General features: G+C 36.8%; 1 protein-coding gene and 1 long non-coding RNA gene across 3 annotated transcripts in view; one reads left to right on the forward strand and one right to left on the reverse strand.

Moving 5' to 3' along the window:
* Nucleotides 1–18,470, forward strand: part of LOC128859652 (titin) — a 144,547-nt gene that overhangs the window by 110,901 nt on the left and 15,176 nt on the right. The window contains exons 24-25 of one of the 2 annotated variants that reach the window (XM_054096639.1): nucleotides 139–10,674; nucleotides 11,898–17,951. In XM_054096639.1, coding sequence (XP_053952614.1) covers nucleotides 139–10,674; nucleotides 11,898–17,951 — 16,590 coding nt within the window. The remainder of the gene's footprint in view (nucleotides 1–138; nucleotides 10,675–11,897; nucleotides 17,952–18,470) is intronic. The other variant, XM_054096640.1, reaches the window with a different exon arrangement.
* LOC128859653 (uncharacterized) overlaps nucleotides 1–18,470 on the reverse strand; it is a 99,948-nt gene that overhangs the window by 56,296 nt on the left and 25,182 nt on the right. Inside the window, exon 2 of the long non-coding RNA XR_008454176.1 lies at nucleotides 11,424–11,535. This is a non-coding gene — a long non-coding RNA (uncharacterized LOC128859653). The remainder of the gene's footprint in view (nucleotides 1–11,423; nucleotides 11,536–18,470) is intronic.

An 18,470-nucleotide genomic window follows, 5' to 3' on the forward strand; every position in this document is an offset into this window, starting at 1 on the left:
AAAATGCAAATGTATGTGCAAATATATTTAAGTAGGATAATTTTGAATGTTTCAGTATTAAACATTTATTTAGTAAATACAAAACGTGAAGCCGTTGCAGTTCAGAGCTAACATAAACCCAAATTTTCTATTGTATAGACCATGATAGCAAAGAGTACACAATTACAGAACCAGATGATGTCACTGAAGACATTACACAAACACCTGATACAGATAAGAAACCGAAACATAGAGTTAAACAAAAAATGACACATAAAACATTTGAAAACATCGACGAATCTCCAGACGAAGTAGTTATCGAATATATGCCTACAGAGGTGTTCGAAGTACAACGACCTATGGATTTGAATGAAAAAGATTTAAATGAACCTAAAATAACTATGGTTAAAAAGCGAAAAATTAAGAAAAAGGTTGGTGGTCATGAACAAATAATTGAGGTTGTAACTACAAAAGAAGAAGGTAAAGATGAGGAAAATACAGTGGTCGTTCATTCGGAAGATGATGAAAAGCCTAAAGATATTCAACTGACAGATTACCGTGTCCAGATCGTTGAAAACGTGGATGGTTCTCCTAAACCGGCCGTTGAAGAGAAATCGAAATTAAAGAAGAAGCGAAAGCCTAAAAAAATAGTGAAAAAGGATGACTTGGATGAATACATTCAATTCTTAATACAACAAGAAATACCTAAAACTGTTCTTCAGGAATATATGCCCATCGATATGGAGAAGCCGCAGAGGGCTCGCAGTGACTCAACTACGGCAAAGAAACCAATTAAATTGATACCAATGAAAATTGAAAATGTTGAGGTCAAAAAGTCAAAAAGAATTGAAATTACATCGGTGGCAGAATTTCCACAAATTTTGAAACTGAAAAAACCTAAGCAAAAGCCGAAAGAAAAGCCCAAACGGGAAGAGACTGTTTTCAAGAACATCAAATTGAAAAGTTGGATAAATTTCATTCCATTTGCCCCATACTGTTTCAAGCCTATTATAACAGAATTAGAAACTAATCGCGGCTGTGGAGAGTTATCTAGAAATATAGAAGAAGCACTGAGCATTGTAAAGAAACGGCGCGTTAAACTTAAGCACACTGAAAAACCAGAAAAAGACCTTGAAGCACTAGAACTCTTCGAAGACATCATAGTGAAAGATGAACCATTGCCAGAGCAGGTGGAAAAATATAAACGTCCTAAAAAGCAAGCAAAGGATAAAACTGCTGATTTATCAAAGAAGATTAAGATAGGAAAAGGAAAATTACCCGATAATGAAAGTGAGATAGAAGACGTTAATCTAACACCCGTTACAAAGGAGGGAACCGAAAATTTTGTAGAAGAAACCTTCGACAAGCCCACGAAAGAGAAGCCAAAGCAAAAGCATCGCGGCCGAAAGCCAGGTGTAGGGGATAGTTCTATACAATTCGAACCACTAGATTTCGAGGAATTTGAATCCGAAACTGAACATATTTCAGAAGCAACGGACACGTCTCAACCAGAAGCAGATATTTCGCCAGATAAACCAAAATACAAACGCAAGAAGAAAATGCAACCGCAACCAGAGTCTATACAATATCTTATTAAACCCCAAAAAGCAAAAGACAAAGAAGGATCTTCAGAGCCTGAGCTTGAATTGCGTAAACCTGAATCTACAAAGCCACAGGGCGAGGTAGATGATATAAAATTAAAACCATTCCACAAAATAGAAATCATTGAAATAGCATCCGAAACTACTGACCAGCCAACGCCGTCTGTATATAAGAAACGTCCTAAAAGAGTACGCAAACTTAAACATGAAACACCGGATGAGGAAAATGTGATAGAAATAATCGAAATACCATCTGAAACTTTAGAGGGTGATTCAACATATGAAGTAACGATAACAACTACGGATGTAAGTGCGATTAGTGAGAAGACACCAAAAACCAAACCGTTAAAAAAGAAAAGAGTGAAAATAATGAAGGATGAAGAGGTGGATGACTTTATTGCAGATTTGATGGAAGCACCTGAAGACAAAATATTTGATTTTAGCATAGTGGACTTCTACGAAGTTAAAGTACAAGAATTAAAACCAGAATTTATTGAACAGACAACAGTAAAGGAGGACGGCAAAGTTCAAACAGAAATTCGCAAAAAGCGCAAACTACTACATAAAAAGGGTAATGAAGAGAATGTGATCGAAATTGTAGAAGTAGCTACACCCGATTCAAGGGAAACTCTGTATGAAGTGCTTGTGGTTGACACTGAAGAGCATAGTCCAGATTCAACGGATAAACCAAAAACGAAAAAACCGAAAAAGTTGAAGAAAGACGAGTTGGATGAATACATTCAAAAGTTAATTAATGCTGAAATTCCTAAAACCGAACTCGAAAAATATGAAAAGATTGATGTTGATGGTAAACCAAAAAAACCAAAGAAAACCAAAAAACTACCTCAAAAAGCTATTATAGAAGAGCCGCACACTTTAGAAGTTGATGTAGTTGAAACTAGTCCCAAAGAAGCACCTAAACTTAAAAAACCCAAGAAAAAGATAGTTGCAATGGACACACAGGCTGCTGAAGAACCCACAGAGATACACGGGACTGAATTTTCAGTTAAAGTTGCTGACACCGTACCATCCAAACCAGACTCAGAAGTTATTTTGGAAGAAACAATAGGTAAGGAAGAGACTGCACCAGCTGCGGAAACTGCTGAGGATGATATTCCGAAAATTGAAGAAATTTCTAAAAATGTTGACATTGTGGCAACAGAAGGACCAAGCGGAACAATTACAGAAGAAATTATTACAAAACGCAAATTCAAGAAAAAGAAGGGTGCGAAGGAATATACCATAGAAGTTATTGAAACGCAAACAAAGAATGAGCCAGAAGCAGAAGTAACAGTTATAACAACAGAAATTGTAGAAACACCAGCAGAATCCCTTCCGGAAAAACCAAAGCGTGTCCCTAAAAAGACGACTAAAAACATCAAAAAAGAAGAAGTAGAGAACTATATTATGCAAATTGTTGAAGAATTACCAGAGGAATTCAAAGTGCAGCCTAAAGAGGATCTACAAGAAATTTTAGAAAACACTGAAAACCCGGTAACAGATGCCACTTTCTTTAGCACTACTATCGTAGAGGAAACAGCCGATCAGGAAGAACTAACGGAAGCTGATCAAATATCTCCCGTTGAGAGCGGCACGGAAGAAAGAAAGAAGAAAATTAAAAAACCAAAACACATTAAAATTGTGGAAGGGCAACCACAGGAAGAAGGTTTACAAAATATTGAGGTACAAACTGATGAAGAACGCGGTATTAAAGAAACTCCTGTCGTAGAAAACTTCATGGTCGATAAGCATGAAGAGGGCATAAAAAGGCAGAAAAAAGGAAAGCGCACCCAGCCCAAGGAAGAACAAGTCATGGAAAAATATGTAGTTCGAATTGAAGAATCAGCTCCCGAAGTTACAACCACTGAAATTGTTGACGAACAGGGTGATCGTACAAAACAAACTACGACAAAAAGAAGGCTTAAGAAAAAGGAGGGTCCGAAGGAATTTTTAATAGAAGTTGTGGAAACGTTTGAAGCAAATAAACCAGACGAAGTGGAGTTAACTGTAACAACAACAGAAGTCGTACCAACTGATTTAGGTGAAGATGCAGTCGAGCAAAAAACAACAACTAAAAAAATCAAAAAGAAGAAATCTCCTAAAGAAGACTTCGATGATTATTTACGAAAACTGATAGAACAGGAAATACCCAAAACTGAACTGGAAGAATTCACACCGCTTGAATTTAGCAAAACTGCGAAGAAACCTAAAAGGAAAACCAAACATCACAAGAAAACTATTGAGGTTGTTGACGATGTGCCGGTCACAATTCATGAATTCGATGTAGAAGAATTGCCCAGTGAAAAAGAAGAGGAAGCTGAAGAACCAACAGCTGAGGTTGCAATAGAAGAAGAGCAAACCAAACCGGATGATCATGAAGAATTTAGAATTGGTGTAACCGATGAACAAGTTGAGCCGATGAATTTCGATGAAATAACTACTGAAGAACGTCCAACCAAAATAAGAAAACCGAAAAAACCAAAAGAGGCACCAACAGAAGAAGCTCCTGTAGTATTGGAAGAACTAGAACAGAGCATTGTAACGGTCATGGAGACTGATGAAAAAGGTGATATAAAAGAGAAAACCGTATCTAAGCGAAAAATTAAACGTAAGCAAGGACCCAAAGAAGCAGTTTTTGAAATATCTGAAATAACAGAAGGAGAAGATCAACCTATTACTGAGGTAACAATTGTGCAACTAGACGAAAGTCAACCAACTCTTGAAGACACGAAACCCACTATACCGGTTAAAAAGATTGTAAAAAAACCTAAGAAAATACCAAAAGAAGATATTCAAAATTATTTGGTAAACGTCATCGAAGAATTTATATACCAGGACACAGTTCCAGAAAGCGAGGAAGAGATTATAGAAAAACCTAAAGATGATGTCAAAAAGGATATTCGTAAACCGAAAAAGCATAAAGTAAAAGTAACGGAAGAGAAAGTGCAAGATGATATTGACACTATACCTGACACCGAAGCTCATTTAATAGAAGAATATCCGGAGTCCATAAATCAAATAGAAGACGAATACAAGATTGATTTAACTGAGTCTTCGCTACCCGAACAGCCCACCAAAAAGATACGCAAAAAGATCAAGAAACAGGAATCGATCACAAAAGTGCCAGATGAAGATTCTCCAGAATTCAGAGCGCGCATATCTTCGTTTGAAGAAGCCCCAGAAAATGAAGTTCTAGTGGAAGAGCCAATTCATAGTGAGCAAGAAGAAATACAACATGTAGATGACTTTAATGTTATTGTGGAAGAAATTGAAACCACTCAAGATGTTCAGGATATTATCGATGAAACCGGCGAGAAAATAAAACAGACCACGAAGAAACGTAAGATAAGGAAAACAGTAGGGCCGAAAGAAGAAATAATAGAAATTATTGAAACACAATTGGAAAACTCGCCAATAGCAGAGGTTACAGTTGTAGTAGAGGAAGTGGAAAAACCAGTTACAACAAAGGAAGATAAGCCACAAGTAGTCAAACCAAAGAAAATAAAGAAGGTTAAAAAGGATGATCTTATGGAGTACATTTACAAATTAATTGAAGAGGATATACCGAAAACGGAACTGGAAAAATATGAGAAAATTGACTTGGAACAACCGATAAAACTTAAAAAGAAAAAGAAACCTGAGAAGAAAGACGTTACTTTAACGGAAGAAGTACCTGTAAAAGAACAAGATGAGGATATAAAAAGATTGAAAAAGACAAAGCATACCAAACCTAAGAAAGAGACAGTCTTTGAAAAATATGTAGTTCGAATTGAAGAATCAGCTCCCGAAGTTACAACTACTGAAATTGTTGACGAACAGGGTGATCTTACAAAACAAACTACGACAAAAAGAAGGCTTAAGAAAAAGGAGGGTCCGAAGGAATTTTTAATAGAAGTTGTGGAAACGTTTGAAGCAAATAAACCAGACGAAGTGGAGTTAACTGTAACAACAACAGAAGTCGTACCAACTTATTTAGGTGAAGGTGCAGTCGAGCAAAAAACAACAACTAAAAAAATCAAAAAGAAGAAATCTCCTAAAGAAGACTTCGATGATTATTTACGAAAACTGATAGAACAGGAAATACCCAAAACTGAACTGGAAGAATTCACACCGCTTGAATTTAGCAAAACTGCGAAGAAACCTAAAAGGAAAACCAAACATCACAAGAAAACTATTGAGGTTGTTGGCGATGTGCCGGTCACAATTCATGAATTCGATGTAGAAGAATTGCCCAGTGAAAAAGAAGAGGAAGCTGAAGAACCAACAGCTGAGGTTGCAATAGAAGAAGAGCAAACCAAACCGGATGATCATGAAGAATTTAGAATTGGTGTAACCGATGAACAAGTTGAGCCGATGAATTTCGATGAAATAACTACTGAAGAACGTCCAACCAAAATAAGAAAACCGAAAAAACCAAAAGAGGCACCAACAGAAGAAGCTCCTGTAGTATTGGAAGAACTAGAACAGAGCATTGTAACGGTCATGGAGACTGATGAAAAAGGTGATATAAAAGAGAAAACCGTATCTAAGCGAAAAATTAAACGTAAGCAAGGACCCAAAGAAGCAGTTTTTGAAATATCTGAAATAACAGAAGGAGAAGATCAACCTATTGCTGAGGTAACAATTGTGCAACTAGACGAAAGTCAACCAACTCTTGAAGACACGAAACCCACTATACCGGTTAAAAAGATTGTAAAAAAACCTAAGAAAATACCAAAAGAAGATATTCAAAATTATTTGGTAAACGTCATCGAAGAATTTATATACCAGGACACAGTTCCAGAAAGCGAGGAAGAGATTATAGAAAAACCTAAAGATGATGTCAAAAAGGATATTCGTAAACCGAAAAAGCATAAAGTAAAAGTAACGGAAGAGAAAGTGCAAGATGATATTGAAACTATACCTGACACCGAAGCTCATTTAATAGAAGAATATCCGGAGTCCATAAATCAAATAGAAGACGAATACAAGATTGATTTAACTGAGTCTTCGCTACCCGAACAGCCCACCAAAAAGATACGCAAAAAGATCAAGAAACAGGAATCGATCACAAAAGTGCCAGATGAAGATTCTCCAGAATTCAGAGCGCGCATATCTTCGTTTGAAGAAGCCCCAGAAAATGAAGTTCTAGTGGAAGAGCCAATTCATAGTGAGCAAGAAGAAATACAACATGTAGATGACTTTAATGTTATTGTGGAAGAAATTGAAACCACTCAAGATGTTCAGGATATTATCGATGAAACCGGCGAGAAAATAAAACAGACCACGAAGAAACGTAAGATAAAGAAAACAGTAGGGCCGAAAGAAGAAATAATAGAAATTATTGAAACACAATTGGAAGACTCGCCAATAGCAGAGGTTACAGTTGTAGTAGAGGAAGTGGAAAAACCAGTTACAACAAAGGAAGATAAGCCACAAGTAGTCAAACCAAAGAAAATAAAGAAGGTTAAAAAGGATGATCTTATGGAGTACATTTACAAATTAATTGAAGAGGATATACCGAAAACGGAACTGGAAAAATATGAGAAAATTGACTTGGAACAACCAATAAGACTTAAAAAGAAAAAGAAACCTGAGAAGAAAGACGTTACTTTAACGGAAGAAGAACCTGTAGAAGAACAAGATGAACCATTACAAGTTCAAGTTGCAGATTTCGTAAGCGTCACGCCAAAGAAACAGAGAAAGAAGCCTGCTAAAGATGTAAAGGTTAAGGAAGAGGATATCGAAGTGGATCAACCTGAGCAAGAGATTGAAGTTACAAGTATTGACGTAAAGGATACGGAAAAGCCTAAGAAAAACAAAAAACTGTCGGTATTAGTTGCGGAAAGTTCACCACAAGAAGTATTAGGCGAAGAATATAAAGTAGAAATTATTGAAGACACCGTTGAAACACAAACCTCGACAGACAAAAATGGTGAAATCATAGAAAAAACTGTGAAAAAGAAAAAGATTAAACATACAAAGGGACCTGAAGAAATCGTTACGGATATCATTGAAACTCACGAAAAAGACAATGAAGAGGCCGAAATTACTGTCATTGTCACAACTCCAAACAAGGACATTGATACCCCTCAAGAAGTGCAAATTAAACAAAAGAAAACTAAAAAACTAAAAACTAAAGACGTTCCTGAGTATATTGCCAAGATTATTGAAGAAATGCCTGCTGAAGTTTTTAAGGAATACAAACCACAAGAAATTGCGGAAACTCCAAGAAAACCAGAGAAAAAGTTAAAACACAAGTTTAAAGAAAGTGACGAAGATAAGGTTGAAGAAAAAGAGATAATTCATGAATTCACTACGATGGTTGTGGAAGATCAAACGGAGCCCGACGTGGATGCTTTTGAAACAAAAATAATTGAAAATGATTCTAAGCCAAAAAAGAAAAAATCCACAAAATTAAAAATACAAGTAGCGGAAGATGAGAAACCTGAAAGTATAGATATAACAGAAGTACCTGTTAAGGAAATTGAACCACAAGATGCTAGCAATGAGGAACAACCTTCGGAAGCAATACGCATCATAGAAGATGAAAAGAAACCTTCTTCTGAAGAATATGAACACGAAGTAACAACAGTCGTAAAAGATTCTAAGCCAAAGAAAAAGAAGCCAATTAAACAAAAAGTGAAAGGCACCGATGAGGATAAGCCTGAAGAAATACCTTTTGACATGGTTACAGTCCAAGAAACAGACATCTTAGATGTGAAAGAGAAGGTTCCGTCTGAAGAAATAAAGATTGCTGAAGACCAACCAACCTCAGAAACTGAAGGCTTCGAAATCTCAGTAATTGAAGAGGAAACAAAACCAAAGAAAAAGAAACCAACTAAACAAAAAGTGAAAGTCGTTGATGAGGATAAGCCCGAAGAAATACCTTTAGACACGGTTGCAGTCCAAGAAACAGACATCTTAGATGTGAAAGAGAAGGTTCCGTCTGAAAAAATAAAGATTGCTGAAGACCAACCTACCTCAGAAACTGAAGGCTTCGAAATCTCAGTAATTGAAGAGGAAACAAAACCAAAGAAAAAGAAACCAACTAAACAAAAAGTGAAAGTCGTTGATGAGGATAAGCCTGAAGAAATACCTTTAGACACGGTTGCAGTCCAAGAAACAGACATCTTAGATGTGAAAGAGAAGGTTCCATCTGAAGAAATAAAGATTGCTGAAGACCAACCTACCTCAGAAACTGAAGGCTTCGAAATCTCAGTAACTGAAGAGGAAGCCAAACCAAAGAAAAAGAAGCCAACTAAACAAAAGGTGAAAGTCGTTGATGAGGATAAGCCTGAAGAAATACCTTTTGACACGGTTGCAGTTCCAGAAACGGACATCTTAGATGTGAAAGAGAAGGTCCCGTCAGAAGAAATAAAGATTGCTGAAGACCAACCTACCTCAGAAACTGAAGGCTTCGAAATCTCAGTAACGGAAGAGGAAACAAAACCAAAGAAAAAGAAGCCAACTAAACAAAAGGTGAAAGTCGTTGATGAGAATAAACCCGAAGAAATACCTTCTGACACGGTTGCAGTCCAAGAAACAGACATCTTAGATGTGAAAGAGAAGGTTCATTCTGCAGAAATAAAGATTGCCGAAGACCAACCTACCTCAGAAACTGAAGGCTTCGAAATCTCAGTAAAGGAAGAGGAAACAAAACCAAAGAAAAAGAAGCCAACTAAAGAAAAAAATAAACTTGTCGAAGAAGATAAGCCTGAGGACTTACCTGTTGAATTAATCTCTGAGCAGGTGCAAGTAGAAGAAATTGAAACTAAAACCGAAGTTAAGGAAGTTAAAGACGACAAAGGTGAAGTTAAAAAACAAATGATAACAAAACGCAAATTAAAACGTCAACAAGGGCCCGACGAGGACATTATCGAAATAATAGAAATCCAGACCGAAGGACAGCCGGAAGCGGAAGTTACCATTATAGAAACACAAAAAGAAAAAGAAACAGAAGAAGACAGTGTTAAGCCAAAAGTGCAGAAAAAGAAAGTAAAGAAAGTTAAGAAGGACGACTTACACGACTATATCCAGAAATTGATCGATGAAGAAATACCTAAAACGGAGCTAGAAAAGTATGAAAAAATCGAAATTGAATCTACACCAAAAATTAAAAAAGAAACCGATGAAAATTTCGCCGCCACAGTCAAAGATGAAACACCCAAAGCATATGAGAAGCAAGAGTCAAAGAAAAAGATTAAACCTAAGAAACCGCAAGAAAGCTTGGAAGAACATCCGCAAGCCGCAGTGCGCATTATAGAAGACGCAACGGAAGACAATGAGCCAACCTTGCCAATTAAAATAATCGAAATACAGCCATTTGAAGAACCAGTTATTATAACTGAAGAAAGGCCGGCTGAGGTAAAAGTTGAGGAGATGATTGATCAACGAGGAGAACCAACCCAGAAAGTAACCACTAAACGAGTACTTAAAAAGAAAGAAAAAGGCAAAAAGGACAGCACTGTAAACATTATTACTATTCAAGATGATTCAAGTCCTGAGGCTGTTGTTATAATTAGTGAAGAGCCAGAATCGGTACCGGTTACGAATGAAGAACAACCAGAACAACCTGTACAAATTGAAGAACAAAAATCAAAGAAACCTAAAAAGATTATCAAGAAAATTAAAAAGAATGATCTAGATGAATATGTGCAGAAATTAATCGAAGAAGAAATACCGAAAGTAGAACTTGAACAGTACGAAAAGTTAGATGAGCCAATAATTAAGAAACCGAAACAAAAGAAAGAAAGTACTAAACCACAAGACACCGAAGCATTGGAAATAACTAAAACATCGGTGGATAGTGAGAAACCAGAAAAACTCAAAAAACCAAAGAAACCTATAGAAAAACCAATACCTTCTGAGACCACACAAATCGAAGAAACACCCCTCACAGACACAAAAGACGATGTAGTTACCATAGTCGAAGAAACTACTAAACCCAAAACACGAAAACAACCACAAACACAATTAGAGGACACTGAACAGAGTACACCAATAGATCATGAGGACAAACCAACAACAACAACCATAACATCGGATACAACTGATACAAAACAAAAAACAAATAAACATAAGCCAAAAGATCAAAAAATCACTGATGATACAAGTAAGTGCATTTGCGACTTTTGTTGCTGCCCGCCAACAAGTGTTGCTGTGCTCAAAACCTTCATTATATTCACTATCTATTCTTCTACTTCCTACTTGCAAAACAAGCCCTCTGCAAGCAACTTTACATTTTTACTATACTATCTGCTGTGCATAATTCCCTCTCTGCTACTGAACTCCCAAACACTATTAAATACTAAACATTTTATTTTATTTACAACATCAAGAAACATAACAAAATATAATATATTTAAGCCAACAAAAATTAAATAAAAAAGCCAAAATTAAGTTAGGGTAAAAAATATTCAAATTTCTTAACGATAAGGCACAAATGGAAAGATCTTTCTTCTTTCGTTAATTTCTTATATTTTTATTTAAACTTTTTTGGTGTTATTTTAATTTATTTTTTATTATATTTTAATTTTTTCATATCTTTTGTACGGTGTAATTGAGTTTAATTTTGTTTCATTTTATTTTAAGCCTTTTATATTTTATTTTTTGTTTTCATTTTATTCGGTTTGGGTTTTTTCACTTAATTTTACTTTTTTAATACCTTCTTCCTTTTGTTTTTTATTTTTGCTTAATTTTTATTTTATTTTAACATTGCTTTTATTGTATTTAATTTCATACAATTGTAGTTTATTTAATTTGTTTTTTTTGTTACCTATTTAAAAGCATAAAATTTTAGTGAATATGCTATTTATGCCTTAACCTACTATACTTATATTGTATTTGTATTACTTTACTTACTGTAGCTTTCAATTTGTATTAAATCCCGATTCTTTTTATAACACCTTTACTCCAATTGCACCAACTTTCAATTGCACTTTTCTACCCATCTTCTATAATGTTTCTTTATTATCTGTTCAAAATATAATAATAAAACAAGAAAAATTGTGTACGTCTTTAAAAAGAAAAAAATGTAGATCTATGTGTTACATGTAACATTCGTGCGAGTCTAAGAGTATATATATTAATATAAAATATTATACTATAATATGTTATCTTTATAATAATTGTCACTGTTCGCATATCTGTATTGTCCCCCCCTTTTGTCCGTCCAGCTTCGTTTTCTTTGTTATCCGTTTATCACAATGAAAAAGTAAATAAGTAAAATTCAGCTGTATATATGTAAAAGCCTATCCATATGGATAAAATAATTAATTTTTTATTCGTATAACAATATTTTGAGCGTGAACTCATATAATTTGTTTCGTACATTAGGAGAAGAAACAGTGGTGCACGAGGATTATGAGATCAGTATTGTAGAAGAACAGCCTACGGAAAAAGAGAGACCTCAACAAGAAGAGCGACCATTACAGGTTAAGATAATTGAGGAGATGCCTGAAGTACAAGACTCCCATCCCATTGAGCTATTAGAAGAGGATCAACCAGAGGAGGAGGGAACAGATGCACCAACGGTTGGTGAACAGGAAAAACCTAAAAAGAAGAAAAAGATTGTAAAGAAGAAAATAGATGAGCATGATGTCATCATACAAAAATTACTTGAACAGGAAATTGAGAAGGCCGAACTTGAAAAATACGAAAAATTCGAATTTGAGAAACCACAAAAGGTTAAGCCGGAATTCGCTAAAATTGAGCCCCAAAAAATAGTACGGAAGAAGCAAGAACCGACGCAACTCGTTGTAGTTGATGCAGGAGAAGTGCCGCAATCCATTAAGTTGAAACCAACTAAACGTAAGCCCAAGGTTGTCGAAGAACAAACTGTCCAAATATCTAAGGTTCAGCTTAAGAGCCGCATGCAAGTTATTGAATATCCCCCCGAACTTTTAATGCCGAAAATAACAGAAATTTGTTCTGTTCGGGAGACTGGCGAGCTTTCACGCAATATTGAAGAAGCTGAAGAAGTGCTCAAATTCAAACCACGTAGGATTAAGAAGTTGAAGAAAACAATAAATGATTTGGAAAAACCCCAATTGGAGAAATATGAAAAGTATGTTAGCAGCGAAGAGGAAATCGAGGAACCAACACCTTATCAGAAACCTGAAAAGACACCAAAACTGGAAGAAAAGACGGAGGAAGTTAAACTCAAGATTGGTAAAGGTAAGAAGAAACCCATCACGGAGGAACAGCCTGAAAAAGTGACTTTGAAAAAGACACCAGAAAAACCAAAGCAAGTTGAAGATATTGAAGAAATAGTGCCCAAAAAGAAGGAAACGACTGAAGTTAAGATTATTGAAGAAAGTCCAGAACAGCCGGCACAGGTATTACAACCGTTTGAGCCCACTGACTTCGAACATCCAGAGTACGAAAAGGAGGAATTGCAACCTATTGAACTACCTGAGGAACCTAAGCCTGAAAAGAAGGAATCGAAACAGAAGCACAAACCTAAGCAAAAACCAAAATCCGAGCCAGAAGTGAATGTGACTCAAATTGTTCCTGGCATACCAAAGGAGCAAGAAGAAATACCTCAAGAAGATATTAAATTCCGCATTCCAGAGAGCAGCGCACCTGAAGAATCGACAGAGGAAGTCAAATTGAAGCCAATTAAGAAGGTAAAAGAAGTATCAGCTCCTGTTGAAGAAACTAAGATTATGCCTAAGGAGAAAGAATCTGAAAAGATTCCAATTCCCGACACAGAGGAGCAAACAGAAAAGAAAAAGAAACCGAAAGCGAAGAAAACTCCACAAAATGAAGTAGAAGCTGTGGAAGAAATACCGGAAGAACAATTTGAGGTTTCTATTACCGAAGAGCAACCAACTATACCAGAACAGCCCGCTGAAGAGAAGCCTTCTGAAGTAAAGTTGAAGAAGAAGAAAACCAAAGATATGCCTTCGGCCGAAATTCAAGTGGTTGAAGAAATTCCTAAAGAAGAAATAATAGAAGAAACTCCAATTGAGTACAAAATTACAACAACTGTAATTGAACCCGAGGAAGCACCAGAAGAACTAAAAGTTCGTGTCATTGATTTCGATCAGAAGGAAGTTACTGTCGAAGAAGTGGTGGAAGAACGAGTGGTTACGCGCAAAAAGAAACCCAAGCCACAAATGCCAGAAGAGTATGAATACGTTATTACAGAGCCCGAACTGACAGAGATACCAACAGAAGTGACAGAGGATATTCCAACTCAACCAGAGCAGCGCAAAGAAAGTTTGCCCGAGGAAACGGTGATGGATGTGCAAGAAATAGAGACTACACCAGAAGAACAAGTCGCCAAAGTCAGCGTAAAGAAGAAGTCAACGAAAAAGCCAAAGGTAGAAACTGAAACTAAGGATGTTCCTATTATTGAGGAGATCAAAGAAGAAGTCCCGGAGGAAGAAGTTACTGAAAATACCATCACTGAACAGGTCATCAAAAAGGTGAAACCAAAGAGTTATAAGTTTAAGCTAACAGAAATGAAAGCTGAAGAAGTGCCCGAACAGCCAACGGAAGAAATTCCAGAAAAACCGGAAGAGCCACAGCAAATAGTGGAAGAAATTGTCCCAGATTTTCCAACTTATGAAATCACCACTACGGATATTGAAGCCGAAGTTACGAAACAAACAGAAGAAATCGTTGAAGCTGAAGTCAAAGAGAAAAAGCCTAAAAAGGTGAAAGTTCACGAAGCTCCTAAAGAATATGAAGTAGGGGTAATAGAAGAAGTAATACCCCAAACTGTTGAAGAGGAGGAGCAACCTGATGGAGCTATTTTCTCAATAAAAAAGAAACCAAAGAAGCAGGTCCCTGAAGAGTTTGAGGCTTCAGTGGTGTTGACCGAACCAAAACCTGTGGAAGAAGTAGAAGCGCAAGTTGAGATAAAGAAAAAGCCGAAAAAACCGAAAACAACGGAAGACGTTTCTACTTTCCATGAAATCAAGGTAGTTGAATTGGAAATTCCGAAGGAAGAAATTGAAGAACAGTTGATACAGGATGAAACAGTCATCACAAAAGCACCTGCCATTGAAGAAGTGCCCATGGAATACAAATTTGGAATTGTCGAATCACAAGACGAAGAAGAAGTTCCCTCGGCAGAATTCACAGTTAAAGAAGAAGAAAATGTTAAGCAACCAATTCAAGAGCCTGAAGCCGAATATGTTATCAAGGAAAGTAAGCCAACAGAAGAGGTGGTAGAGGAAGCTAAGATCAAAACTAAAAAATCCAAAAAGAAGCCAACGGAGACAGAAGAAGTTGAATTGAAAGTAAAAGTTACAGAAGAAGTTCCAGAAAAACCCACGCAAGTGGAAGAAGTGATTGAGGAGATTGTTACTGTACCCGAAGGAGTTGTGACTGAGGAAAAACTCAAAGAGTATGTCATTGAAGTTAAGGAGTCAATACCAGAAAAAGCTGAGACATTGACTGTCGAGAAAACTGAAATTCCTCAAGAAGAAGAGCTGCATGAAGAAGCACCAGTTCAAGATGTGGTTAAGAAGAAGGTAAAGAAGCCCAAGGAAACCAAAGAGGAGCACAAGGTGGATGTAGTTGCAGAAATTCCAAACTCTGAAGAAGAGGGAACCCAACCTGCTCCAACTGTGAACAAAGTGGAAGAAAAACCAAAGGAATATGAGATTCAAATGAAAGAAACTATGGCGGAAGTACAACAAGAGGAGGCACCTGAAGAGCAAATAACCCTACCTAGGAAGAAAAAACCAGCACCACAAGTAACGGATGAGCCAGAACAAGAGGTAAAACTTACAACAACTAAGCCTGTTGAGGAAGTTGAAGAGGAAGTTAAGATTAAAAAGAAACCCAAAAAGAAACCGGTAGAGGATGAGGCCGCTGCTGAGTTAAAGGTTACCGTTGTTGAAGAAGTTAACGTTGCTCCCGAAATAGAAGAGAAAGTGGAGGTAGTGGAAGAAATAAAACCTATACCCGAAATTATTAAAAAAGAAAAGCCTAAAGAGTACAAGTTCGAGGTAACAGAAAGCGAAGCTGTAAAGCCTCAAGAGGAAGTTGCCGAAGAAGAGGTTAGTCTTCCTCAAAAGAATAAGCAAATTCCTCAACTTGAGGAAGAACCAGAAGTAAAAATTAAGTTGGCTAAACAAGAGCCAGTTAAAGAGGTTCAAGAAGAGGTTAAGATCAAAAAGAAATCCAAACGGAGACCGGAGGAAGGGGCTGAAGCTGAACTTAAAGTTAATATTATTGAAGAAATACCTGCTGTTCCAGAAGTAGAAGAGATAATAGTAGAGGAAGAAGAAGTCAAACCCATACCTCAAGAAATCAAGGAAGAAAAGCCAAAGGAATATGAAATCAAGGTTAAAGATAGTGAAATTGAAAAAACCGAAGAAGAGATTGTTGAGGAACAGGTCAGTTTACCAACGAAGAAAAAACGAGTACCACAAGTCACAGAAGAACCAGAGGAAGAGGTAAAATTGCAGCCTGGGAAACCAACTGAAGAGGTCCAAGAAGAAATAAAGATTAAAAAGAAACCAAAGAAGGAAACTAAAGTTGATGAAGCTGAAGCATCACTTAAGGTAACTGTTCTGGAAGAGTCGCCGGCGGTTCCCGAAGTTGTTGAAGAAATTGAAAAATTGGAAGAAATTAAGCCAACTCCTAAAGAAGAAAAGCCAAAGGAATACGAGTTTAAGGTTACAGAAAGTGAAACTGAAAAGCCAAAAGAAGAGGTCACAGAAGAACAAATCACTCTTCCAAAGAAAAAGAGGCCAACCCCACAAGTCACAGATGAACCAGAAGAAGAAGTTAATTTGACAACAAAGAAACCAATTGAGGAAGTGCAGGAAGAAATTAAAATAAAGAAAAAACCCAAAAAGGACCAAAAGCCTGAAGAAGCTGCTGCTGAACTAAAGGTTACTATTCAGGAAGAGGTACCCCAAGAGCAACAAATAGAAGAGGTAGAAGAGATAGAAGAGGTGATGGTACCTAAACAGGAACAACATGTAGAAAAGCCGGAAGAATACGAATTTAAAATAAAGGAAACGGAACCGCAAGCTGAGCAAATGTTCGAAGAGGAAGTACGTTTGCCACAGAAGAAGCCTATTAAGCCAGAAACAGTAGAAGAACCCGAAATGGAAGTAACTTTGAAACCTAAAAAGGAAGTCGAAGAAGTAAAAGAAGAACTCAAAATTGTTAAAAAGAAGCAGAAGAAACTTCAGCCGGAAGAAGCTACAGAGCTTACCGTAAAAGTTGAGGAAGAAGTGGTACCCGAACCTGTTGTCGAAGAAATTGAAGAAATCGAAGAAGTTTTTGTGCCTAAAAAATCAAAAGAAGCTCCGGAAGAAATTCCAGAAGATATACATGTTGATGTTGTACTCAAACCCAAGAAACCAAAGCAAGTTGAAGCAGAGGAGTTCGCGGTCGACGTTAAGCTTCCTAAGCAAAAAGAAACGACTCAGGAAACTACCGATGAAACTGTTGCATTGAAGAAGAAAAAGAAATCAAAGCCAGTTGTCGAAGAAGCGGCGGATGAACTGAAACTCACGAAAGAAGTGGTCGAAGAACGGCCAGTTGAAATAGAAGAGGAAGAAATTGTTGAAGAAGCTATTGTCACGCGCAGAAAACCGAAGAAGGCATTCGAACCTTCTATAGAAGAACATGAAGAGCAAGAATTCAGTTTGTCTTTGAAAAAACCTAAGAAAATTAACGAAGGTGTTGCAGAAGAAGCAACTGTTTTGAGAAAGCGGCCTTCAAGACCAACGGTATTTGACGAAGCGGGAGCAGAACTTTCAATCAAACGACAAGAAGAATACGAAGAAGGGGAAGACATAGAAGAGTTTGTCGTAGAAAGAGCACAAAAACCACAACCTTTGCAAGTAACAGACGAACAGGACCAAGAATATACTGTCAAGAAATTGAAACGTCGAAGGAAGGGAGTAGAAATTCCTGAATATACCGATGTAGAAAATGTGACATTCCGGCCAAAAACGATTAAAACCAAAGAGGATGTGGATCAAGAATTCAATATCGCTTTGGATTCATATGCCGAAGAGGAAATTTCAATGTCCGGCAAAGTCAAATTGAAGAAACCCATAACTAAGACATACTCTGAAGCGGCTGATGAAACTAATATCAAAATTTTCCAAGGCTATGATGATGGTGAAGGACCGGTCATCGAGGAGATACGCGATGACAGTAGCATTGAAGACACAATGTACGATGTGGAAGAGCCAGAAGAGTATCAAGTCGAAGAGTTGCCACCAGATGATTTTGATTTTACAATAAAGCCCAAAAATGTGGCTAAGCCCAGATATTCGATACAAGATGAAGAAGAGGAACAATTCTTGATTGGATTGCGAAGACCAAAGAGCGATTCGGTAACGTACGATGAAGACTCACTCACGTTTAAAAAGAAGCGGAAGGTGATCCAACAGATTTTCAACGAAGGTCAGTATTATAAAAACTATTAAGAATCATACATACCTATATACTACTATAAATTCTATACAACACAAAACCATTCACTTGCTTTGCAAAAAAATTACCATTTTTTATAGTAAATATGTATAATGATTTAAAATTAGCGGGCTTATATGGTAACAGCGAAACACAGCGAGGTAACTGCTTTCATGCATACATACTTGTACGTTCATTCTTCCAATCTTATATGTACTTGATCAATATTTGTTCCACTAAATACTCGTCTAACATTTCATATATAATATTATATTAAGAATCATATACAATACATATGAGTGGAGAGAGTAATCGGGCCCCGGGGGAAACTTGAGATGCTGGCCCCTTCAAATTTTTTGTATTTATCAAAATGCGTATTATGTTATAGTGAGCCTCGAGTCCGGGCCCCTCTGAAATCTCCGGGCCCGGGGGAAAAAGTACCCGATTCCCTCCCCCCCCTCTCGTCGGGCCTGCATATGTATGTATTACGAATTTCTTGCCGATACATAT

Source organism: Anastrepha ludens, chromosome 4 (assembly GCF_028408465.1).
Source record: "Anastrepha ludens isolate Willacy chromosome 4, idAnaLude1.1, whole genome shotgun sequence".
Lineage (NCBI taxonomy): Eukaryota > Metazoa > Arthropoda > Insecta > Diptera > Tephritidae > Anastrepha > Anastrepha ludens.